We start from the raw sequence: 26,989 nt of genomic DNA on the forward strand, positions 1-26,989 counted from the left end.
CACCTTATGTTCAAATGTTCAAATTTGTGTGAAAGCTTATGGGACTTAACTGCTAAGGTCATTAGTCCCTAAGCTTACACACTACTTAACGTAAATTATCCTAAGGACAAAAACACACACCTATGCCCGAGGGAGGACTCGAACCTCCGCCGGGACCAGCCGCACAGTCCATGACTGCAGCGCCTTAGACCGCTCGGGCAACCTTATGGACAAGTTACGTAAACAAAGCCTGCATCATGAATGCTTAGCAATCAGGCTGGTCTCCTTGTTTCTTTGCAGGAAATAAAGAATGTACATGTGAATAAACAACACACCACGTGTAAACTTGTACGCATGTTAATTGTAAATATTCTGGAAAACAGTAACGATAGAGTAAGCTGCAGACAAGTTTAATTCCATATCTCCTTAAGCTGCGTTCTCCGACCACAGATTCCCTACCTCAATTTGTTCAGTGGAGTGTTCTCTATGTCCTGTTACATTTTTGCACGCGCTTCCGGAAACACCCTGTGGAATCATATTGGTGGAACGGGATGATGAGAACTGATGGAATGTGATGGCACGAAAACGAATGCGAAACAGTCTGTCGTGGGGCTTATCGTGAAACTGGCTAACCTTTAAGGCTTTGCGAAAAAACGACTTCCAGAGGCTGAATTTGACCAGTGGTTCTGGGTGGTTGCAGTTGTCATGTCACACTTTTCAAGAGGGACAGTTTGCGTGAAAGGAGTATGATTTTATACGCAGACTAGTAATCAAGCAAAATCAAGTTATTTTGACCTGCTATTAGACAAAGGCAGTGCACACACCATAGTTGTAGCTCTCGTATTTTCATTTTCCCTCTCTTGCTGCTGTGACGTAAATGTTCTCTTCCGCCCTTGCAAGATCACGCACACGAGAAAAAATCATAAGTAGCAGAGCAACTCCAACTTCTCGCAACACAATAAGTAACTTTACAGCCAATTTCTCATCCAGATTAACAGTGGGCATTATGGTATACGAATGTGTTAAGCCATTGATGTTAGTTGATCTCTATACATCTCTCTTGGTGTCTCTAATTTCCTGTTCCTTTCATATGCATTTCCTTTCCAAATCCAGATTGGTCGGAGTTGAAAACAAATTCCTTACTGAACGATGTGATACGTTTATTTACCTCACCTACAAATTTTTTGGCGGATTCCGCTGTTTGCTGTGCTTCGTCAAGTTGACGCTTTGCTTGAAATTTCGTTATCTTACGTCTCCCAGTTTTGTAGAACTGTTTGAAGTTATGCAACCGTCCACTGCCTCTCTTGAATCAGTATAGTCTATGTCGCTCGTAATTTGATGCACGTAACGTAGTAGGTCACTATCATGCACTTCCTGCAAATCGTATCGAGCATCCTTGAAACGCACGAACACCAGTTTTTGTAACAATTGCGCCTTGTCCTCACTTGAATATCTGCAGTTTTTCTTATGCACTACACGGTCATATTGCTGCAGACTTACCTGAAATCTGTCTATAATTGTTTTTTTTACTATGTTACGGATGATCTTCCGTGTGTATAATTACGTTTCGTACCAGCCGCTTGGACAACGATTGTCCTTTACTGGAGACGGAATTTCTGGCTCCCTGTGCGGCAAAGATGATGAATTACGTGGCGCGACACCTGTTTGAATATCATTTTCACTTGTTAAGCACCTATCGTTATCATTCTTCTTCTCATGTACATTGTCCGCGCAGTCGAGCGTATACGACACTACACATTCCACTGACTCTCTTGCAGAAACCCTAATATTTCTCCAGCCACTTCTTGGGTTCCTTTCTGACAAAATGTCAACTTCGACAACTGTTGTTGTAGAGTTAATACAAAGTTCGATTTATTTATCGTTCCAGTGCTCTGTTTCGTATCATCACCACCAGCACTGTAGCACTGTTGTGAGTTACTCTTCGACTAAGCATTTCAACAATGCTCCGTAGCCTCATGCTGCGCTCACAGTTGGATACCTCCAATCCTGCCCCCTGTTGCTATTACCTGCCGATACCATTATGGTTGACAATATGTGGGACAACGAATACCATAAACATCATTGGCCTTTGGCGACATCGCTCTGAAGGTGTTCCTTGTAAGTCGAACAACTTGCAGAGGGCAAAGCAATTCTTCATCCAAGGACGATCGGCCCGGTCCCCATCCTCAGTCAGTCACCGTTGTGTCCGGCAGAATTGCGGCTTGCAGATCAGAAGACCCCTTCACTCCCAGATGGGTGTGGAGTTGCGGCAGTTGACTGAAAGTTGGCGGGAGCTTGCAGACACTTGTTGATTTCACCAGAAAATCCTGCAACCGAACAGAGCTGTCTTCTATCGGTATCCGTAATGAAAATGAAATGGCCTAACTCTGAGAAAGAGCTTGAGAAGGGCGGAGATTTTATAGCAGGCGAAGAAGTAATCCTCCTCCCACAATGGTGACCGAATGTGCCCTCGAATTCTGAGCCTGTTAGCGCTCTGGCTTCTCTAGTGTCTAACTGAAGTGCTGAATCAGTTTTTCTTGGCTTCTCTCTCGCATAGTCTGATGAAATCAGCCCATAACCTTCTTGCACTTCGGGTCACCCGTGTGGATACCCAGTTACCGTTGCATAGCCGGCAGACGCGCCCTACTTAGCCGTCTCCATTAGTATCGTACTTCACAAAATATACTTTTTGAAGGGAATCATTGCCGCGATGAGACTGTAAGTTTTTATTATCCATTTATTTCACTATCGTCATTTCGGCTGTCGAAAGTTTAGAGAACCGGCGTTTTCGACGGACTGCATATCGATCCTAAATTCGAGAACTTACAGAATGCATACTTAATTGTCATAGTTACTGTTTTCAAAAACCTTACTTAAATGGCCTGCTGACTTTTCAGTGTCGTGGTTCACTATGTTAGGCTAGAACGAAATCTATAACCGTAATGAACACACGTGCACGATAGTAGCGCACCTTTGGAGTTAGATAAGCTATTGAATGTCTTCTCGTGTGGAAAGTCCTTGATGTGAGAGTAATTCGTGATACCCGTAGAACCGTGATTGATAAGAACACAAAAACTGAAGCTGACGTTTTCGTATCAGATAGATTCGGCGATACGTACGTAAAACAACAAGTGATTCTGCCTGCGAAGTTGCTGAGCGGTCCCGTCTGAGGCCTGGTCGTCGCCAATCCAGTGGTGAGTACATGCTGCTGGAATACCTCTCCTGGGCGACACATTCCTCTCCTCCGTCGCACTACTAGTTTGATTCTGACACACTGCCTTGTATCCATTGTCTTTACTTTTCTTTTGCTGAACTAAAGCGAAAAATTGGTATAAATATCACACCCTTTCCAATACGTGTTTGTATCGTTTTGGTGATTGAGACGAGTACATGAAGAGCTCGGTGTCATATACTTAAATATGACATACATATACTTCTGTTGAGGAAAGAGAAGGGCAGAATCATACCCGGTACTGGAACGAGGTGTATTCCACTCGAGTAGCAGTAAGGGGTTTTGAAAGCAAGCCTGCAGCTGCGTCGAGGCCTACGAGAAAGACAGGCCGCGGCGCGTACGTCACGAAGGTAGTCCTGCGCTCGCTCGCTCGCTCACTCGAATCAGCAGACAAACTACGTTTGTACACCTGTTAACCCGTAACTAGGCGTGTCCGTACAAACTAAAACTGAATCTTCTACTGGAATCCGCTATTATGGAATCTTACTGTTATTAGTCCTATAATGATAGGAAGTCCATTGATAGGAAAACAATTTGTTACGATTGTACTGGTGTACAATAAAATAAAATCATGCTAAAATGATTATCAGTTGCATAAGGCACCACTTCCAGCATGTAATGAGAACTGTTAAGCAGAAGAGACTAAGTGCTATAAACAAGCCGTTATACCATTTATATCGAGTGTTGATCTTAAATAAAATTTTGCTGTTGTACTGTTAATCAGCAAAGCTTCATAATAGCAGATTCCAGTGGAAGAGATAATTCTCGTTAGTAGTTACATGCCCAGCTGCGAGTTAACAGGTTTAGAAACGCAATTTGTCTGCTGAGCTGAGCGATCGCGCGAGTTCAGGACTACGTTCGTGACGTACGCGCCGCGGCCTGTCTTTCTCGTGGGCCTCGAGCTGCGTCTAGTGACGTCACAGCCTGAGCGCTATACACAGGTACGGGCGCATTTGTGGTGGTACTTCTAGTTGCCATCTCCAGTATGAAATTATGGTGCATAAGTATGAACCGTCATCGATGTAAATCAACTGAGAAGGGGGAACAAAACTATAAACACTTCAGGAAAATTACTTTAAGCACAAGTTACCCTCGCGGCGATTGTCATTTTCGTACCGGGCGTATATAAAGTGCAGCTCTCACAGAGGTCCAATGTGGGCTGTAATCATCGTATGGCAGCGAAACTTGGTTAATATGCTAATACGTTAACGCGGAACCGATTTTCGCTGGAGAACAAATTGAAACGTCCCCTTTGAACAATTATACATGACTGTGTTTAAACTGACACACAATATTTTTAGCGCAACGCAATCTGACTTTCAATAATCCCTACAAAAGAGTGGCCCTGACTAACATTAACCTATATCTTTCACAAATCACTTACCTCACCAAAAATCTTCGTTGCTCGAACTACTGCAATACAGTGAGCGCCACTACTGCCAGCTAAATAAAAGATTCAAACTACGGAAGGCACTAACTACTGATAGGGATAGTTAGCAAATGAAAGATTTTAATAGAGAACAAACAATGTATTTACCTTAATAATCATAATATATGTAGCATTTCATGCCACCCAGTCTTACAAATTTCAAATCTCCGCCATTTCTCTCCCCACATCCACCACTGCTGGCGGCTCACCCCCAACTGCGCAACGCTACGCGCTGTTCACGTCCAGCTGCCCAACACTACAATGGCAGACAACAATGCAAACTAGCCACAGACTGCACACAGCACAGCCAGTGATTTTCATACAGAGAGCGCTACGTGGCGGCGGCGTTACCAATATAAGAACCTAAACAGCCTACTTACAAAATTAGTTCCATTTCTGACAAGCAGGTGAAAATCTGGTTCTGTATTCGTATGACGGTATGATATAGTTCCATTTCCGACCACAAGGTGAAAATTTGACTCGTACCCTATTCGCATGACGGTATGATATCCACGTTCTCATTTGACAAGCAATAATGCGAGCGAACAGTATGGTTGTCGAGAAGAGAGTCCGTGATCTGTTTCAATTGAACGGCAGCACAATTACAGTGCTGCATTGATAGGGTATCGTCGAGTGAAAGGTCTGAGGAGAGCCACGATGTCATTAAAAAAGTCAAAGAAGAAGATAATGGTATTCTAAAACACGAGTGAGCTTGGTATGGCATCTGGAAGAGGCGTTCTATCCCGGTGGAAGTTATTGACGATGTTGCTGTTGCTGTAACTGACAATCCAGCATGTGCCCCGAGTAGTAACACTGCTTGTGCAGTGCCAAGAGAGTTGTCCATCTCACGGTCAACAGTAGGGGAAGTTTTGCGGTCTATTTTACCCTAGTACCCGTACAAGATCCAGACGGTGCAGTAACTGAAACCTCATGGTCCGCACCAACGTTCTATGGTTCAAATGGCTCTGAGCACTATGGGACTCAACTGCTGTGGTCATAAGTCCCCTAGAACGTAGAACTACTTAAACCTAACTAACCTAAGGACATCACACACATCCATGCCCGAGGCAGGATTCGAACCTGCGACCGTAGCGGTCGTGCGGTTCCAGACTGTAGCGCCTTTAACCGCTCGGCCACTCCGGCCGGCAACGTTCTATGCTCATCGGTTTTTGACACGGATCGAAGTTGATGACACGTGACCGAGTAAAATACTATGGAGTGGCGAGGCACTACAGGGTGCAGGCACCACACGCTGCAAGAGCCATTGCACTCGCCGTATGTGCCAATATAGTGTGGATTCACATGCAGCGTAATTCTCTATCCATTCTTGTGTTTCTTCAGCCAGTAGTCTAGCTAGCACAACTGTGAGTAGGGAGTTAAAAAGAATATGGTACAGTAGTCGAGCCACACATTTTTCTAGACAAAGCTAAGCGAAGCTTAAGGTGGTGTAAAGAGCGACGGCAGTGGACAGAGAATGACTAGGAATACGTGATTCGGAGCGATGAATTATGCTATAGCTCGTGGGAATACGATGAGGGTTTGGGTTTGGCGAATGCCTGAAGAACGTTACCTGCCATCATTTGTAGTGCTGCCAGTTAAGTACGGAGAACGCGGTGTTATGGTCAGGGTCTGTTTTCCGTTGGAAGGGTGTGTTCCCCTTATATCGTGCTTACGGAAACGTTATGTGCGGACGGTTATGAACACGTTTTACACCACTGTGTACTGCGTACAGTAGAGGAACAGTTCGGAGAGGATGATTGATTGTATCAGCACGACAATGCAGCCTGTCATAAAGCAGCGGCTGACAGACAATCGTTTGGGGCAAAAACATTCCTGAGATTAATTGGCCTGCACGAAGTTCCGACCTGATTCCAGCGGAACATCTTTGAGGTGAGTTAGAAAGTCAACTTCGTTTCAGACCTCAGCATCCACCATAACAACATCTATAATGGCTGACGCGCTGTTCATTGTAAGTGGGGACTCCAGAAGAATGATGGGAGATAAATATTTTTGCAGCACTCCACGAGCTTGAAGGATGACGCAGATGTGTCAAGTTGTCACTGGCACCTCACACATCCATGTATACTATGTGGTTAAAAGTATCCGGACATCCCGCAAAACATAGATTTTCATATTAGGTGCATTGTGCTGCCACCTACTGCCAGGTACTCCATATCAGCGACCTCAGTAGTCATTAGACATCGTGAGAGAGCAGAATGGGGCGCTCCGCGGAACTCACAGACTTCGAATGTGGTCAGGTGACTGGGTGTCACTTGTGTCATACGTCTGTACGCGAGATTTCCACACTCCTAAACGTCCCTAAGTCCACTGTTTCCGATTTGATGGTGAAGTGGAAACGTGAAGGGACATGTACAGCACAAAAGCGTACAGGCCGACCTCGTCTGTTGACTGACAGAGACCGCCGACAGTTGAAGAGGGTCGTAATGTGTAATAGGCAAAATCTATCCACACCGTCACACAGGAATTCCAGCCTGCATCACGATCCACTGCAAGTACTATGACAGTTAGGCGGGAGGTGAGAAAACTTGGATTTCATGCTCATAATCCACACATCACGCCGGTAAATGCCAAACGACGCCTCGCTTGGTGTAAGGAGCGTAAACATTGGAAGATTGAACAGTGGAAAAAACGTTGTGTGGGGTGACGAATCACGGTACACAATGTGGTGATCCCATGGCAGGGAGTGGGTTTGGCGAATGTCCGGTGAACTTCATCTGCCAGCGTGTGTAGTGCCAATAGTAAAATTCGGAGGCTGTGGTGTTATGGTGTGGTCGTGTTTTTCATGGAGGGGGCTCGCACCCCTTGTTGTTTTGCGTGGCACTATCAGAGTACAGGCCCACACTGATGTTTTAAGCACCTTCTTGCTTCCCACTGTTGAAGAGCAATTCGGGGATGGCGATTGCATCTCTCAACACGATTGAGCACCTGTTCATAATGCACGGTCTGTGGCGGAGTGGTTGCACGAGAATAACATCCCTGTAATAGAGTGGCCTTCACAGAGTCCTGACCTGAATCTTATAGAACACCTTTGGGATGTTTTGGAACGTCGACTACGTGCCGTGCCTCACCGACCGACATCGATACCTCTCCTCACTGCAGCACTGCGTGAAGAATGGGCTGCTATTCTCCAAGAAACCTTCCAGCACCTGATTGAACGTACGAGTATGTCTGCGAGAGTGGAAGCTGTCAGCAAGGCTAAGGGTGGGTCAAGACCATATTGAATTCCAGCATTACCAATGTTGGGTGCCACGAACTTGTATGTCATTTTCAGCCAGGTGTCCGGATACTTTTGATCACATAGTGTATCTCTTGCTGCAGTGAAACCTAGCAAGAAATCCTTAGAGAAAATAATTAAACGATGCAGCTACTAGAAGAAGCGCAGTGACGAAATATCTAGGGGGTCTCGTGGACGAACGTCGCAACTTTACACACGACATAGAGGAGGCAGGCAGAAAAGACACTAACACAATGAACAGAACTGTAGCCATCATAAATGGACGATTTAGACTTCCCTTGTACATAATCAGAGCATACCGCCAATCTATAAATAGCATCAGTCGTAGGATATGACGCGAGGATTTGGGCTCACAGATTTCAGGATGTGAAGTCAGCCTCATTAGTCAGAAAAGTTAAAGGAGGAGCGCTACTAAGATTAACGGGCGCCTACTGCAGTACCCCAAACCACGCACTGTTAGTAACTCTGCGAATATGCCACTGAATTTGGAAATTAGGAAAATGGGAGCACTTTATTCGTTAAAGAACGGCAATCAGATAAAAGTACGAAGGATACTTTGAACTGCGATTAGTACAGAAATGTTAATACAAGATAGTATATTGCGACTGTGGCAAAATGAATGGGACCCGTTAGGCAGGGGAAGGAGGACATACGAACTTCTCCCTAACATGAGGGAGAGACTGAACATGTGATTTCTTCAGCCATCGAGCGGACTGATACATTACCTGACTGGTCATGGCCCGTACACTACGTACCTGTATAAAATTTTAAAAAGGCAAACTAATGATAGTTGTGCCTGCAGCAATGTGGGCACTCCAGAGCCAGCATTGCGGGATTGTGCGCTATGAGAAGACGCAGCCGGTAATGGTCGTCAGGCATTAAGAACGCTGGATACCCAGACCAGCACTGAGGAACGAGTCAACCTGGCGCATCTTGGACGGTACTGCACCCGCAGTATGCAGGAAAGCCAAGGAAGACTTCACATGGTACTCAATCGCACGGCTGTACGCTGCCATTCCGGCTAGACTAGACAGATGGAGAGAAGAGAGCTGAAGTCGGCGACCACTGAAGAATCTACATTGCTTTCACAAGCTGCGATATCGTCGCGAAAAAACACAGTGACCTGTATATGTAATACGTTTCCTTTCATTTACGTCTATGGTCACAATCTTTTCTGTTTAACAGATAACCGGTTTCGGTCTCATAAAAACAAAGTCCTAATGCACTGCAGCCATAGTGGCATTGCCAAATGTTAAACGCGGAATCAGCACCAGCATCGCCAAATACATATAAATCACATCACATGCACGAGTCATGTTGTTAGTAAAACTACTGTTTACAACAAGTTTACTGACAACATGACTCTTGCATGTGATGTGATTTATATGTACACTCCTGGAAATGGAAAAAAGAACACATTGACACCGGTGTGTCAGACCCACCATACTTGCTCCGAACACTGCGAGAGGGCTGTACAAGCAATGATCACACGCACGGCACAGCGGACACACCAGGAACCGCGGTGTTGGCCGTCGAATGGCGCTAGCTGCGCAGCATTTGTGCACCGCCGCCGTCAGTGTCAGCCAGTTTGCCGTGGCATACGGAGCTCCATCGCAGTCTTTAACACTGGTAGCATGCCGCGACAGCGTGGACGTGAACCGTATGTGCAGTTGACGGACTTTGAGCGAGGGCGTATAGTGGGCATGCGTGAGGCTGGGTGGACGTACCGCCGAATTGCTCAACACGTGGGGCGTGAGGTCTCCACAGTACATCGATGTTGTCGCCAGTGGTCGGCGGAAGGTGCACGTGCCCGTCGACCTGGGACCGGACCGCAGCGACGCACGGATGCACGCCAAGACCGTAGGATCCTACGCAGTGCCGTAGGGGACCGCACCGCCACTTCCCAGCAAATTAGGGACACTGTTGCTCCTGGGGTATCGGCGAGGACCATTCGCAACCGTCTCCATGAAGCTGGGCTACGGTCCCGCACACCGTTAGGCCGTTTTCCGCTCACGTCCCAACATCGTGCAGCCCGCCTCCAGTGGTGTCGCGACAGGCGTGAATGGAGGGACGAATGGAGACGTGTCGTCTTCAGCGATGAGAGTCGCTTCTGCCTTGGTGCCAATGATGGTCGTATGCGTGTTTGGCGCCGTGCAGGTGAGCGCCACAATCAGGACTGCATACGACCGAGGCACACAGGGCCAACACCCGGCATCGTGGTGTGGGGAGCGATCTCCTACACTGGCCGTACACCACTGGTGATCGTCGAGGGGACACTGAATAGTGCACGGTACATCCAAACCGTCATCGAACCCATCGTTCTACCATTCCTAGACCGGCAAGGGAACTTGCTGTTCCAACAGGACAATGCACGTCCGCATGTATCCCGTGCCACCCAACGTGCTCTAGAAGGTGTAAGTCAACTACCCTGGCCAGCAAGATCTCCGGATCTGTCCCCCATTGAGCATGTTTGGGACTGGATGAAGCGTCGTCTCACGCGGTCTGCACGTCCAGCACGAACGCTGGTCCAACTGAGGCGCCAGGTGGAAATGGCATGGCAAGCCGTTCCACAGGACTACATCCAGCATCTCTACGATCGTCTCCATGGGAGAATAGCAGCCTGCATTGCTGCGAAAGGTGGATATACACTGTACTAGTGCCGACATTGTGCATGCTCTGTTGCCTGTGTCTATGTGCCTGTGGTTCTGTCAGTGTGATCATGTGATGTATCTGACCCCAGGAATGTGTCAATAAAGTTTCCCCTTCCTGGGACAATGAATTCACGGTGTTCTTATTTCAATTTCCAGGAGTGTATTTCACGATGCTGGTGCTGATTCCGCATTTAACATTTGACAATGCCACTATGGCTGCAGTGCATTAGGACTTTGTTTTTATGAGACAGATCTGATGATGGTCATTAAAGACCGAAACCGGTAATCTGTTAAACAGAAAAGATTGTGACCATAGACGTAAATTAAAGCAAACTTATTAAATCTACATTGCGTTGATGCAAGTGAATACGGGACTCTGAATTCTAAGACGTGGCAGAGGGGCACGGGAACGTTGCTGACGCTGCCCTAAGCCCAAGGAATCCGGCAGCCAATGCTGTTGACCGGGGCATTATGAGGGGGGTCCAGCAGTGGAAACAAATTCGAACACTATAGATATATCCTAAAAAATGAACAGAACAGAATCTGTACTACTTAAGTAGCGATAATACCTGGATAAATGTAGCCTTACAGTGGTAGAGAATAATTGTTAGTAGTAAGTAGCATTTTTGTATAATTACACTTGTTTAAAATATTTATAGGTACTAGAAACAAATAATTAACACATACATTTATTACTATACATAAAAATGTGATTGTATGGACTATGTTAGCTTTCCAGACTTCAGCTTTCCGGGCATCAATGTGAAGAGCAGATAATTAAATAAGTAAATAATAATCATTACCTTCTCTGTTTTTGGCTATTAAGGAAGAATATGCAACAATTCCTCCACAGACATTCAGACATCGAAAGTAACCCAACCGAGTTCAAGCTGTCATCAAGGCGAAGTGTGCACACACCACACATTAATGTCCACTATTTGGCGCCCAGATACTTTTTACCCGATAGCGCATATGCGCTTCAGCTGTACAGGTATTAGAAATTACTTAGTTAAATATAAAAATGCAAAAGCATTGGCTCAATTTGCTCAACTGAGTCGAACTGTTTAGATTTGGTGACGGATATCTGCGGGAACAATAATGTTGTGACCGTTGTGCAGCTGACTGTGTTGATGTAGGAGCTGCTGTAATTCGACCAGAGGTCGTCTTCTGTGGCTTCAAGACCAGCCCCAGATAGGAAAGACCGGATGGAATGGAAGTAAATGACTGTAAAAGGAATTTGTGTATGTCTGAGCAAATAAATGAGAGAGTGGATTGGAGAAGTGAATTTTGCATTTATTATGTACAGTATTGGTGGGCAGTGTGGAGGATAAAAATCGTAGAGGGAGACCAAGAGATTAATACACTAAGCGGATTCAGAAGGATGTAGGTTGCAGTAGGTACTGGGAGATGAAGAAGCTTGCAGAGGATAGGGTAGCATGGAGAGCTGCATCAAACCAGTCTCAGGACTGAAGACCACCACCACCACAACAACAACAACAACAACATGTACACTGAACAGCCGAAACATTACGACCACTGCCCACCGCGACGTCGGATGCCATCTGGTGGCGTTGCGGGCGTGTGATACGGTAACAAAAGTATGTAAGCGGAGCAGACACGGATGGGGAATCATCGGAACGAAGATACGGGCTGCAAATGGAGAAATCCATTGAGATAAGCGACTTGACAAAGGGCAGCTTACTATTGCGCAGAGCTTGTGAACGAGTATTTCGAAAATGGCGAAGCTAATCGTACGTTCCTGCGCTGCTGTTGTGAGCATGCATGGAAACTGGTAGAAGTACAGAGAAACTACCACTATGAACTAAATGGTTGGATGTCCACGACTCTTCTCGTAATGTGCGTTTCCGAGGCTTGTCTGATCTGTAATGTGGGGTTGATGGTGATCTGTGGCATCTCTGCTGAAAGAGCACAATGCTGGTGTAAGCACAAGTGTTTTGGAGAACACTGTACTTCGTACATTGTTGAACATGGAGCTCCGCAGCAGACCACCGCTACGTTCACCCAACGACATCGCCAATTACGATTGCAGTGGGCACGGGACCATCGGGATTCGACTGTTGATCGCTGGAAAGGCGTCAGATCTTCCGGTAAATCACATTTTTACTAAACTACGTCGATGGCCGCCTCCACAAACGCCGTAATCGAGGTGAACGGCGGCTCGAAACGTGCAGCGAGACACGGACTCAGGCTGGTGTGAGCAGTATTATGCAATGTGAGACATTCTCCTACGTTTGCATGGAACCTGTGGTAGTAATCGAAGACACGCTGACAGTTGCAAACTACCCGCAACCCTTCATACGTGAAGTCTTCCCCGAAGGCGATGTCATCTTTTAACAGTATAATTGTCCATGTCTCGGAGTCATAGCCTTGACTCGCTTGCTCCATTGTACCGTTCGGACGAGTTGCGTGTGTTCATGTAAAAATGTGTACAAGGGAGTGTATGTGGTCTTATGGTGTGTTTTAGGTTACCCTCATTTTGTGTGCTATAGCACCATTCGCCTCACACAGTCATCGTACGGGCGCTGATGACCGTGATGTTGAGAACCCTCCAGATGCTGTAACAACAACAATAACAACAACAAAATAACAACAAACGTGCTACAGTTGTTTGAGAAGCATTATAGTGAACTCATGCTGATGTACAGCGACCAAATTCGCCGGATGCAAGTACTGTGGGACCCATCTGCGTCGCTATAGGACGCCATAACCGCGTACATAAATCAATGGCTGGTTATTTACGTGTATTACATGATCTTTGCGTTGACATCTCATTCCACATAGTTTCACAAACCTACCTACAAGCTGTCGGCTTACTGATACACGGAATTAGTGATGTATTTCGTTCTAAACACGGACAAAGAAACTATTAAGCAGGTGGTCATATTGTTTTGGCTCATCAGGATATGTATTGCGAGGGTTGGGGTAATAAAATAGGATGAGTAGGCACTGGCCATACTTATGGTGGGGAGTGAATGCTAGAGGGTAGTGACGCTGCGCCATCTGGGATGGGACTGGCATTACAAAAGGGTGTCTAGACGAGAGAAAGTGATGTGGGAGGGGTTGTAGGAGTATGTGGCTGTGGCACTATGTAGCGTTCTTTAAAAAGGGTTTTGTGTTTCTGTTTGCCGATGAATATGTACTGCGTAATGTTGGTATCATACAAATTTACTGTGTGACGTGTTGTTGAGCATATGACTTAATCTTAATACCCAGTTTTCATAATGAAATCAATGCCTCTAAAATTTACCCAGTTTTGTGAGCACGTAGTTCTACGGCCCTGTATAATAAACTGATAAAATTCCCTGTGAAAATAAACAATGAAATAAATTTGCCTTAGTTCTAGAGTCGCAACGGATATAATCTGTGTATTCTGCGCTTTCCTCAGTAGGCATATAAAATATACAATCTTGGCACAGTGAATTGCAATGCCGACCGTAAAATAGCTTCATACAAATAATATTAGTAGATCCGTTGGTAAATGAATAACCTTGCAAATGTTCAGTGGAAGTACTGGATATTGAGCCAGCGCTGTGCAATGCTGGCCGCATTGAAGCTGTTACAAACATTAACACTTTTCTGATTCTGGCACATTAATATTGTTCTGACTCTGATTGAAAAATAACTTCTTTAAAAAGATATTCATTGGGTTCAAATAAACACGACATGGAAGAGAATGAGGTACTGATAAGGGGATATCCTAAGACCAAATGCTTCAGTTTGGAAATTGTATTCAAAATAAAAGTTTCTTCTTCACAACATCTGATATGAAACATTTTACATGAACTTCAATATCAGTGAATTTCTCAACTGTTCTACAATTATCACTTACTGTCGCAATTAAAAACACTTGGATTGTTACATGACAAAAAGTCCGACATCGTTTGACTAAATAAATTCCAAAATTTAACTTCTCTGTATCAGGATTACAAAGCACACAAAATATTACAAATCGGGTATACCAAATCAACCTATACATTAAATCTGATGGAGAATACTTCGTTCCTACATTCAAGGTTCAGCACTAAAAATTTGCGAAATCCACATTGCGTTGCTGCATACTTAAAAATAAATACACATAATTTCATTTTGTTATTATAGGGTGTGCAATAATGGCAAAGTGGAGTAGAATAGCATCATAAAAAAAGTAGCACATTACATGGTATCAGCAACGACAAAATAGCATAGGAAATAAATGAATATAAATTGTATAGATGCTGTATACAAAAGGACACAACTTCTTATTACGAAGAAATGTTTGAATTGCCGTTTGCAGTGGTCAGACCACCCAAGAGATGTGACCCACTGGGGCTGGACACACGTCAAAATAAATGTGGTATCTTCCAGTTGTTGTTGTCATGTACACCCGTAAGAAAACAGAAAAATGTGCAAAGCCTAAACTTGCGGTAAGAGAACCGACCTGCAAGATTCTCCCCACCGGGCACGACGCCACCTAATAAAACGCTGAATAATCAAGGAATCGTGAAAACAAGGTGACAATAGAATTTATATGAACATAGGTAGTGTGTGAAGTAAAAGTCTTGTGTGTTTTATAGATATGTGAACCCGCATGTAGAACCAAAATATGCATAATTTTCATAAATTGCTGGTAATGCAAATAAAGACTTCTGCAAGACTAATGCCAAATATCTTAGTTCCTGAAAAGTAGCAAAAAATTTTTAAACAAAGGTGAAATGTATTGAAAACATACGTATAAATAGCAGTAGTGTGCTGTCTTCAGAATGCAAGACATCGAACTGAAGAAATAATTTATGTCATCAAAATTGGTGCATACCAGTAGTGTAAATGAAGTAGCTGGTTACATAGAAATTTCGTAGAATAAATACTGTAAAATTTTCTTCTGAAATTCTTGCTACTTACATAAGCGTGCTTATAGCTGCGTTCATAATCGCAGCCTATTCTTGGCGCTAAAACTTACCTTATTGGTATTTCAGTAATTCTCATTATTGCTATACTACGCAAATTGAAATTCAGTACATATCATTCAGGTGTTGCATAGCTACAAAAGAGTTATAAAGAAAATAGACAAATTCAGTGTATCAGTGACAGAACTGTGTAACGTCGCAGTCCGGGAAAGCAAAATCGTATAAAAAGTAATTTGTGTGATGGCAGAATCTCCTTGTTGTATTTACATCGCGCAACATAACTAATCCAGCTCTGTGTTTCGCTTGGCATAATTTTTTTCATATGAATGTAGATGTGATTATTTTTGGACATCGATGTTTTCAAATAAATATGCTTGATAGTTAAGTGCTGGTGGTATTGAAACGTGGTTATTTTGTTGTTAACTGATTTGCTGTTGATGACTTTGCGATTAGTTTCGTAGGATCTGTGCGAAGCTTTTAAATCAGATGGGCATTGCGAGTAAAAGGAAACAGATTTGACGTCAGTGGGCCTGATATATGTGGAGGAGAGTTTTGTTTTGGTCGGCGTAGCGCTACATTACTTTGAAGTAAGCTGTGGCGTGCAGCTGTGCGGCCCGACGGTGTTGTTGACCGCATCGCTGCTGGTTCCAAGGACGGCGTGCCACTTACCTGTCGCAGATATCATACTGTCTGTCCGTGGCATCTTGTATTCTCAATAGGCTGTGCTATCCGTTGCCATTGACCTTGATTAATTTGTAACATTTGAGAAATCTTCGCATTATCAGAACTGTTTTCAGTTTGTATAGGATAACTGTGCTGGGTCGGTAAATCAAAACCTGCGTGTTTGCTTGTATTAAATAAACGGCGAATTGAATATAAAATATTTTTTCCCCTTCCGTAATCTGATGCGAAAATAATTTAGAACTGTTTTTGGCATTATGCTGACGGGCTGTATATTTACATGGAACTGATTGATCGTAGATAAAATAATCCTGTTCACTTAAAATGACATCTGCAAATATACTGGTCTTCTGAATATGCTTTCTACGGCGTTGCTTTCGTGGCTTAGGCTTTTCTGTACTGGTGCTGAAAGTATTACTCTGAGCAGTTTCACAAATTTTATCTGAAATATCACAAATATTGCTTGGCAGTGTAAGGTCAGCTGTGCCATAAGATGATATTTTTTTATGAAAGGTACTGTCAATTGTAGTTCTCTAACGTAATCAGAGTGAATATGCTGTTCGTTAGAATTAGAAGTGGGCTGTTGAAATTAATTCGAACTGTTGTGACAACCATTCATACGTGCTGTGACATCAGATTGGGCTGGTTTAGCGTCGATAATAAAACTCTGTTTACTCAAAATAACATCTGAAACTGTGCGACTTTGCTGTGTTTTATTTTCTGTAGTAAAAGACATCGTCTTCTTGTAGCTGTTAATTTTGGGTTCTGACTGTAGGTTGTCATGTTTATACGTAGCTGCTTTGAAAGAGATAAACGGAATGGTGGTATATTGCGTGGTTTCACATGAATCCGTAGCAATAGTAGATCGAACAGAAGTGTTGTTAGGAAGGAAACAAACTCTGTTCTGTGTCAAGACTGAATGTGACGTCTGATGTTTGATTGTTCGCATCATTAATCTGAGGAAAATAAAAGTGATTTGTTGAGGATTGATTTGGCTGTATGAATCTGGTCTGCAAATCGATCGGTGGGGAATAGCAATCAAATTTCTGACGTGGGAAACTTAGTTTTGTTACCAGATTTGGTAGGCACAATGTGTTCATTAATGTTTTCCTAAATTACCAAACTGCTGTCGCTGACGGTAGCGTCAGAGGAAAAACTGACGATTTCATGTCGCTTAATATAGGTCCTGGTTAATTTCTTGTAAAATTTTGCTCTGTGTTGTCGATGGGTTTTTTAATAGGATGTGACATTTGCGACGCGGATTTCATGTCGCTTAATGTAGGTCCTGGTTAATTTCTTGTAAAATTTTGCTCTGTGTTGTCGATGGTTTTTTTAATTGGATGTGACATTATCGACGTGGCAACGTCTGTAACAGAATTTATACTAGCGTCTACGTGGGTTATACGACTATTGATCAACTGCTGTTCTACTTCCTGTCTTTGTAATGCTAATGACTGTAAAAACTGTGTGTAAAAACTGTGTGTTTACGGAGGAAGACTTTGTAACGTTTTTCTGAGGTCACAGTGTGAACTTTAAGCTGTGCATCTAATCGAGTGTCTTGTTGATCTACCTTTCATTAACTGATTGGATTTCGTATGTAAGCTTTTTGTAGGTTTCACTACATTAATGTCTTAAAGCATTAATGTCATCTCTCAACGGTTTGGTAGTGTCTGCGCATTGCCTGGCTATGGCTTCAACTTTATCGGAAAGTCGTTTTTCACTGGCCTTAACGGTTGTCAGTTCAGTCGTTTCTGTGTACGATTGAAGCTCGTCACGTATGCTGCAAAGTTGTTCATTGAACTGAGTGGTGGTATCAACTTGTTCGCCCGCAGCTCGTGGTCGTGCGGTAGCGTTCTCGCTTCTCACGCCCGGGTTCCCGGGTTCGATTCCCGGCGGGGTCAGGGATTTTCTCTGTCTCGTGATGACTGGGTGTTGTGTGATGTCCTTAGGTTAGTTAGGTTTAAGTAGTTCTAAGTTCTAGGGGACTGATGACCATAGATGTTAAGTCCCATAGTGCTCAGAGCCATTTGAACCAATCAACTTGTTTACCTCGTATTTCTTGTATCACGGAACATTATTCTTCTCGTATGATGGGAAATTGTTCATCATTTTTGTTATTCTGTTTAACCATCATTTGCATGAGAATTTGAAGCATCGCTTCCGTATTCTTTTCAACTGATGTGTCGGGTGTCACCTGTGTTGTGTTTCGTGGTGCGGAGACATCATCTACAACCATGGACGTCTCCTTTGTTTGATTGAGTACTTTCCACTGCTTTGCCTCTGACATACTATTGGTATTCTGACTCACTGTACAAGAATTGGGAAGTTTATTGGCCGGATTCGGTAAAAAATCGTGTTCTGACACCTGCAGGCTAGAAACATTTACCTCAGCGTCGTCCGCTATGTCAGTCAGAGCAGATGATAAACTAGGTGAAATCAAATTGTCGGTAAACTATACATTATTTTGAGAAACGGAATTCAGGTTTCCTTCTTCTTCTGCTCCCCGCAGAGTGGTTACTATCATTCTCAACATTGTTGTCAATAATCGGAAAATCGTCTATTTCGGTATCTCTAATTGTTTCAATAACGCCGGAAGCTTAACACCTTTGCGCGGCATCTTAACAGATGCAGAGTACAAAGCCAAAGACAAAAAATATTGAACAATCACATCAGTGGAAAACAAAGCGGAGCATAAGAATGCCGATGAACTGTGGAAGAACTTTTTTACAAGTTAGTAAATTGCGTTGCGAAAGAGACTGTTATAGCTACAGAGTGGTTGAAAGAACAGAACCTAACTATTTTAAATATCAAGAATTTCACAGAGCGAACGACTGGCAGAGCTGTCGCCAAGTATAACATTCTTTATAAAAAAAGGTTTTGTTTGCCAATGAATATGTAATGCGTAATGTTTGTGTCATGGATATTTAATGTGTGATGTGTTGTTGAGCAAATGACTTAATCCGCAATATCAATACGCAGTTTTCATATTTAAATTAATCCTGAAATTTATCCAGTCTCACGAGCACCCAGTTCTATGGCCCTGTATAATAACCTGACATAATTCCCTGTGAAAATAAACAATGAAACAAATTTGCCTTAGTTATAGAGTCGCAACGGATGTAATCTCGGTGTTCTGTTCTCTCCACAGTAGGCATAGAAAATATTCAATCTTGGCATAGCTAAGTGCAATGCCAGCCGTAAAATAGCTTCATACAAATAATGTCAGTAGATTGGTTGATAAACGAATAACCTTGCAAACGTTCAGTGGAAATACTGGATATTGGGCCAGCGCTGTGCAATACTGGCCGCATTGAAGCTGTTACAAACATTAACACTTTTCTGATTCTGGCACATTAATATTTTTCTGACTCTGATTGAAAAACGATTTCTTTAAAAAAAATATTCATTGGGTTCAAATAAACACGACATGGAAGAGGATGAGGTGCTGATAAGGGGATATCCTAAGACCAAATGCTTCAGTTTGGAAATTGTATTCAAAATAAAGTTTCTCCGTCACAAAATCTGATATGAAACATTTTGCATCAACTTCAAAATCAGTAAACTTCTCAACTGTTCTACAATTCTCACTTACTGTCGCAATTAAAAACACTTGGATGACAAAAAGTTTGACATAGTTTGACAAAATAAATTCCAAAATTTAAGATTTTTGTATCAGGATTACTAAGCACACAAAATATTACATATCAGGTATACCTAATCAATCCATACATTAAATCTGATGGAAAATACTTGGTTCATACACTCAAGGGTCAGCACTGTAAAAATTAGCGAAATCCACATTGTGCTTGCTGCTGCATACTTAAAACTAAATATACAAAATTTTATTACCTTACAAATTTCTTCCAGTTGCTTTATCTTTGAGTTACAGCATCAATTCATTGCTCTTCTCTAATTGCCATGGACAATGGTCACATTGTTAACGATCAATATTAGTTCAATTCTTGATGTTCTTATAGCCTTACAAATTAATGATACATACTTCACACTTTTATAGAAATAACTACGACCTGACATTTACGGACTCTGTGTGAGCACAACCAACACCATTCATCACTTCAATTTATAAAAACTGTATTATGCTGCGTCCATAGACCAGCAACTAAATTCTCACAGCTAGCCACTAGCTTTAAGCATTACATCCTGTAAGTACACTGTATAGGTTTTTTTATTGGTAACGCCACATAGCGCTCTGTATGTAAATCACTGGCTGTGCTGTGTGCAATCTGTGGCTAGTTTGCATTGTTGTCTGCCATTGTAGTGTTGGGCAGCTGGATGTTAACAGCGCGTAGCGTTGCGCAGTTGGTGAGCCGCCAGCAGTGGTGGATGTGGGGAGAGAGATGGCGGAGTTTTGAAATTTGTAACACTGGATGTCATGAACTGCTATGTATATTATGATTTTTCAACACTATTAAGGTAAATACATTGTTCTCTATCAAAATCTTTCATTTGCTAACTATGCCTATCAGTAGTTAGTGCCTTCCGTAGTTTGAATCTTTTATTTAGCTGGCAGTAGTGGCGCTCGCTGTATTGCAGTAGTTCGAGAAATGAAGATTTTTGTGAGGTAAGTGATTTGTGAAAGGTACAGGTTAATGTTAGTCAGGGCCATTCCTTTGTAGGGATTTCTGAAAGTCAGATTGCGTTGCGCTAAAAAATATTGTGTGTCAGTTTAAGCACAGTCTTCTATAATTTTTCTAAGGGGACGTTTCAATCCTACCTATACAAGAGTGCAACGGCGACGGCGACTGCTACCGCGCTCAGCGCGCCCCTACTTAGAATCGATTCTGCCACTCAGGCGACATCTTTGATTCAGTGGTGTCAAAAATACAGTCTCTTCTACATATGACAATCGCTTTCAGGTCATTTTTCATGAATTATATTACAAAATCTGGTTCCACGTCCAAGTGTGCCCCTCACAAGATGAAATACGGAATGAGTAGCCAGTGTTATTTGTTGGAGAATACAGGTTCGTTGAAAGGGATGGATAGTTTTGAGAACTTGGATTACGAAAAGGATTACAGTTCTGCTGTGGGTGCGGGACGTAAGGAATCGTTTGGATGGAGTGGTCCTTCGATATGGCTGTTGAGGACGGTCAATTTAGGGTCAGTGGGAGCAGACTTAGCTACGCTTTCTTAGGACTGGGTTGGGCGATACAGGTTGCAGTTTCTAAAAAAAAAAAAAGGCGCCGATTTTAGATTTATAACGACTTCACACTATTTCTAGTTCTTTCTTCCACATGCTTACTGTGAAAAAGAATGCTAGATCGATAACGGTCCAGAGATAAAACAAAAAAAAGATGTTTCAACAGATAAGGTGAAATCATCCTATGGAGGATTATTGAGTCACAACAGCTGCGTTATCTTTCATGAAGCAACTGTTGTCCATTAGAATGATCATTTAATGCATAACATCCTGAAAGTTATGTAGCCAATAGCTGTTAGTAGATGTTGCAGTAGTGCCGTTACTATAAACTTCCTGTGTCCACTCCGGCATCTTCCATTCCAGGCCGTCGTCAGCAAGGTAACACGAGATCTGCTGGTTCCCACAAGCACCACGATGAGCGTCATGGCGATTGTGCTGGAGTCTTGGTGGGGTGCGGCGACGGGCGTCGCTCTGGTGCTGGCCGCCGCCGTCTACCTCTACTTCCTCTCCTGGTATTCCTACTGGACGAAAAAAGGCGTTCCACAGGCGGAAACAGTTTTCCCTTACGGAAGCCTAGGAAAAGACGCTTTGTTCGGAAAGATGAGGATTGAACTTAAGCTACACGAAATCTACAAGCGACATCGGGGTGCGTATGGACGTTCTGAACTGCTTCCGTTTCTGTAATCTTCTCTATTTCAGTTATTGTTTCTTGCGCTTTTGTTGTTTCTGTTTCCACGGTGCTTTTCCGCAGAAAAGTGGTTCTGCACAGCTTTGTCTTGCCACAGATGAGCGCTTCCTTGGGTTTTACGCACTCTACGCACCAGCCTTCCTGGTGTTCGACCCGGATCTCATTCGCGACGTTCTGGTCAAGGACTTCGACGCGTTCCAGGACAGGTGCATACCGTTCGATGACAGCGAGCCGCTCAACCACCACCTGCTGTTTCTCAACGGCAGCAAGTGGAAGAGGCTGCGCTCCAAGCTGACCCCGGCGTTCACCTCGGGGAAGTTAAAAATGATGTTCGAGGTGAGCAGAAACAAAATTTTTAAAACATGGTGACGTCTAACAGCAATTAGAGACTATAGAACGACAGTAAAATGTAGCGATACATTTTCTGGAATGATATCAACTTTTATCACTTCTGTGTAAAGTGAGGTTAAATTTTGTTTCTTCGCGAGGTAAATTTCCTTAACTGTCCATGTTTGCTAAGATATGATGTATATACGAGGGTAATCCCAAAAGTAAGGTCTCCTATTTTTTTATAAGTACATAGACCTGTTTATTTCTACAATGGTTTACATCGGTTTACTGCTTGAACATTTAGCTATTTTTCGATATAATCACCATTTCTGTCGATGCATTTTTGTAGAGGCTGTGGAAGTTCTTGTACGCCCATGTCATACCAGCTCGCCGCCATGCTGTCCATAAAGTTATGAACTGGCGTCATTGTTGATTGGTCTCAGGTGTAAAGTGTTATGCCCAGGTTTCGTCACCCGTGAAAATTGAGTCCAGAAAGTAGTCCTGTTCGGCTGCTAGGCGGTGAAGAAATGCGCGGGAAGCATCAACACGTTGCCGCACGTGGTCCTCAGTCAGCATGCGTGGCGCCCATCTTGCGTACACCTTCCGGTAGTTCAATGTTTCCGTTAAAATTCTGTGAGCGGTGCTTCGGGAAACCTCAGGAACCAACGTGCAGAGATCATCCAGGGTGATCCGCCGATCTCCACGCATGCTTTGCTCAACCTTCAACACTGTCTCCTCAGAAATTGACGGTCTCCCGCTCCTTTGTTCGTCGTGAACTTCGGTCCGACCAGCTGCAAACTCTCTACACCACTTACGAACATTTTTGACATCCATGCACGAATCACCATACACTTTCGTCAATTGGCGATGGATTTCAATCGGCGCAGTGCCCTTTGCGTTCAAAAACCGAATAACTGCGCGCAATTCGCACTTGGCTGTAACATCCAACGGGAACTGCATTCTCAACGGCTGCCAAGCCAAGAGTGAGCGCCTCAGCGTAGCGTGCGCATGTTTACACACAGCGCGTGAAGCACTCTTCATAATAGTGTGACCAACTGCCACATAAACAGAGTTCTGTACATATAAAAAAATAGGAGATCTTACTTTTGGGATTATCCTCGTATTTTGTAGTAGTACAGATGAGGGTTCAGGGCACAGAATTCAAGTCTCACGGTAGCTGAACTGCCGCCTGACAGTAAACTGTAGAGCTACTCAGTTCCAAAATGTTTCATTCAGAGGAAATGATTTTGGTTGCTTCAAGTGCAGTCATTACAAAGAAACGCAAAATACACTGTGCAACATAATTAAAGGGTCAGTTTTTCGAAACCTCTTAATTATATCCTATTGCAACGCAGAAGATTGAAATTTGGCTCAAAGGTGCGTACAACCTTTCTCAGTTTTTCGAAACCTCTTGATTATCTCCTATTGCAACGCAAAAGTTTGAAATTTGGCTCAAAGGTGCGTACACCCTTTCTCTGCAAGGGCTTTGTGTGGAACCAGGCAACGTCACCTTCGGAGTCGGCGACGTTTCAGACAGTAAGGTCTCGATACATGAGAAAAATACCAGAGCTCGAAAGTTCTAGGCGCTTCAGTCCGGAACCGCGTTGCTGCTACGGTCGGAGGTTCGAATCATGTGTCGGGCATGGATATGTGTGGAGTCCTTAGGTTAGTTGGGTTTAAGTAGTTCTAACTTCTAGGGGACTGATGACCACAGATGTTAAGTCCCATAGTGCTTAGAGCCATTTGAAAGTTGATCTGAGGTGTAAGGGGAGTTAATGATGCCACGTGGGTACCATATTTCGCCATAATTCTGCACAATGTGTCTATGGACGTCTCACACGATAGAAAGGTGGTCACATCGACTCCGACCCACAGTATGACCCTTTTGTGATGATGACCAGAACAGCGACGCCCAGAGTTGAAATCACGCAGTTTTCTTGCGGGTGGCCGAGGGAAACATTTCAGACCACCGTTCATAATCGACACAAAAACGCCTAGGGGGTGCCATGAACGGCGTCAATGAAACCACCATAACCCATCGGGCGTTGATTCCCACACATTTCGCGGTCGAAAACCACTGTTGGCAGTGCAATCTTTGACACTGCTGCCACCCCCGGACGATTCAACCCTTCTCCAAGGACATCGTGGGCCTGCAGTCCCAATGAATGTGATCGTATCTTTATAAATATCACTCAGTGTTTGTTGGCATATGACGTAATCAAATAAAGAAATTGTATTTGAACTTAGAATGTTCTCAACAAATCTGCAGTAAACCGATGTTAAGAACATGGTCTATAATTCTGCTAGTCCGTTCTTTTACCCTTCTTCCATACAGAAGTCACCTGAGCTTGACAAACCATACGGCGGCTACAGACAGCTGAAGACAAAGCTCTGTGCCTCCCTCGAGAAAGAAGGCGTTAAGGTTCAAAGTAAAACGAATAACTTCAGCTCTCTGCAAACGCCAGCTTTCTATCTTGATTATGTGCTGCGAGTTAGTTGTAGAGACGCTGTAATTAAGTTATTAAGGGAACTGCTGGCCACACTTGTTGATATGGTCTACAGTTCAAAGACTGGTTTGATGCTGCTCTCCACGCTAATCTATCCCGCACAACCCTCTTCTTTTCTATTCTGCTACTGTAGTCTACGTGCATTTGAAACTGCTTACGGTATTCAAACCTTCATCTCCCTCTACAATTTTACCTCCCCTCCCCCCTACCGTTACAAAACTGACGATTTTGTAATGCCTCGATGTGTGTCCTATCAAACAGTAAATAATTTACCCGAGGCTTCGTTTTTGAACTCACCAGTTTTTATTTGTTTCGTCAGTATCATTGATAAACATTCCCCGTTACTTATAATGCATCTGCTTCGCTCAACGATAGAGAAAGACTCATAGGTTCAGATTTTTTCAGGCACGAGGACACGCACAAAAGTGTGGGTGTGTGCACGCAAAACGGATTGTCTATGCTGACAAGTTAGTCTACTTTGCGGTGCAGATACGACTGTGCAGAAAATATTAGGTAGTATATTACGTGATATATTTGCGGGAAGACTGTTAGGTGCAGAGAATAAACAACCATCACACTGAAGAGGTTGCATATTAAGGTAGCAATTATCAAAATATCTGTGACTACACCTTTAACACACTATATACACTGAAGCGCCAAAGAAACTGGAACAGGCATGCGTATTCAAATAGAGAGATATGTAAACAGGCAGAATACGGCGCTGGTGTCGGCAACGCCTATATAAGACATGTGTCTGGCGCAGTTGTTAGCTCGGTTACTGGTGCTACAATGGCAGGTTATCAAGATTAAGTGAGCTTGAACGTGTTGTTACAGTCGGCGCACGAGCGATGGGACACAGCATCTCCGCGGTAGTGATGAAGTGGGGATTTTCCCTTACGACCATTTCACAAGTGTACTGTGAATATCAGGAATCCGGTAAAACATCAAATCCCCGACAATGCTGACGCCCCGAAGAACAGGACCTTCTCTAGATTGTCACACAGATGACAAAATGGTAGATATCGAAATAGACGACAGAGGGATAGAGAAACAATTAAAATCCCTCAAAAGAGGAAAGGCCTCTGGACCTGATGGGATACCAGTTCAATTTTACACAAAGTACGCGAAGGAACTTGCCCCCCTTCTTGCAGCGGTGTACCGTAGGTCCCTAGAAGAGCGTAGCGTTCCAAAGGATTGGAAAAGGGCACAGGTCATCCCAGTTTTCATGAAGGGACTTCGAACAGATGTGCAGAACTATAGACCTATATCTCTAACGTCGGTCAGTTGTAGAATTTTGGAACACGTATTGTGTTCGAGTATAATGACTTTTCTGGAGACTAGAAATCTACTCTGTAGGAATCAGCATGAGTTTCGAAAAAGACGGTCATGTGAAACCCAGCTCGCGCTAATCGTCCACGAGACTCAGAGGGCCATAGACACGGGTTCACAGGTAGATGCCGTGTTTCTTGACTTCCGCAAGGCGTTCGATACAGTTCCCCACAGTCGTTTAATGAACAAAGTAAGAGCATATGGACTATCAGACCAATTGTGTGATTGGATTGAGGAGTTCCTAGATAACAGGACGCAGCATGTTATTCTCAGTGGAGAGAAGTCTTCCGAAGTAAGAGTGATTTCAGGTGTGCCGCAGGGGAGTGTCATAGGACCGTTGCTATTCACAATATACATAAATGACCTGGTCGATGACATCGGAAGTTTACTGAGGCTTTTTGCAGATGATGCTGTGGTGTATCGAGAGGTTGTAACAATGGAAAATTGTACTGAAATGCAGGAGGATCTGCAGCGAATTGACGCATGGTGCAGGGAATGGCAATTGAATCTCAATGTAGACAAGTGTAATGTGCTGCGAGCACATAGAAAGATAGCTCCTTTATCATTTAGCTACAAAATAGCAGGTCAGCAACTGGAAGCAGTTAATTCCATAAATTATCTGGGAGTACGCATTAGCAGTGATTTAAAATGGAATGATCATATAATGTTGATCGTCGGTAAAGCAGATGCCAGACTGAGATTCATTGGAAGAATCCTAAGGAAATGCAATCCGAAAACAAAGCAAGTAGGTTACAGTACGCTTGTTCGCCCACTGCTTGAATACTGCTCAGCAGTGTGGGATCCGTACCAGATAGGGTTGATACAAGACATAGAGAAGATCCA

At 43.6% G+C, this 26,989-nt stretch overlaps 2 protein-coding genes across 2 annotated transcripts in view; both read left to right on the plus strand.

The window, feature by feature from the left end:
- The window catches only part of LOC126088203 (cytochrome P450 6k1-like), a 281,427-nt gene that overhangs the window by 100,108 nt on the left and 154,330 nt on the right, over positions 1–26,989 (plus strand). The window lies entirely within an intron of this gene.
- Positions 3,088–26,989, plus strand: part of LOC126191268 (probable cytochrome P450 6a13) — an 80,543-nt gene continuing 56,641 nt past the window's right edge. Inside the window, exons 1-3 of the mRNA XM_049932076.1 lie at positions 3,088–3,173; positions 21,656–21,938; positions 22,078–22,316. Coding sequence (XP_049788033.1) covers positions 21,707–21,938; positions 22,078–22,316 — 471 coding nt within the window. The 5' untranslated portion in view covers positions 3,088–3,173; positions 21,656–21,706. The remainder of the gene's footprint in view (positions 3,174–21,655; positions 21,939–22,077; positions 22,317–26,989) is intronic.

This window comes from Schistocerca cancellata, chromosome 6 (genome assembly GCF_023864275.1).
Source record: "Schistocerca cancellata isolate TAMUIC-IGC-003103 chromosome 6, iqSchCanc2.1, whole genome shotgun sequence".
In the NCBI taxonomy this organism is placed as follows: Eukaryota; Metazoa; Arthropoda; class Insecta; order Orthoptera; family Acrididae; genus Schistocerca; species Schistocerca cancellata.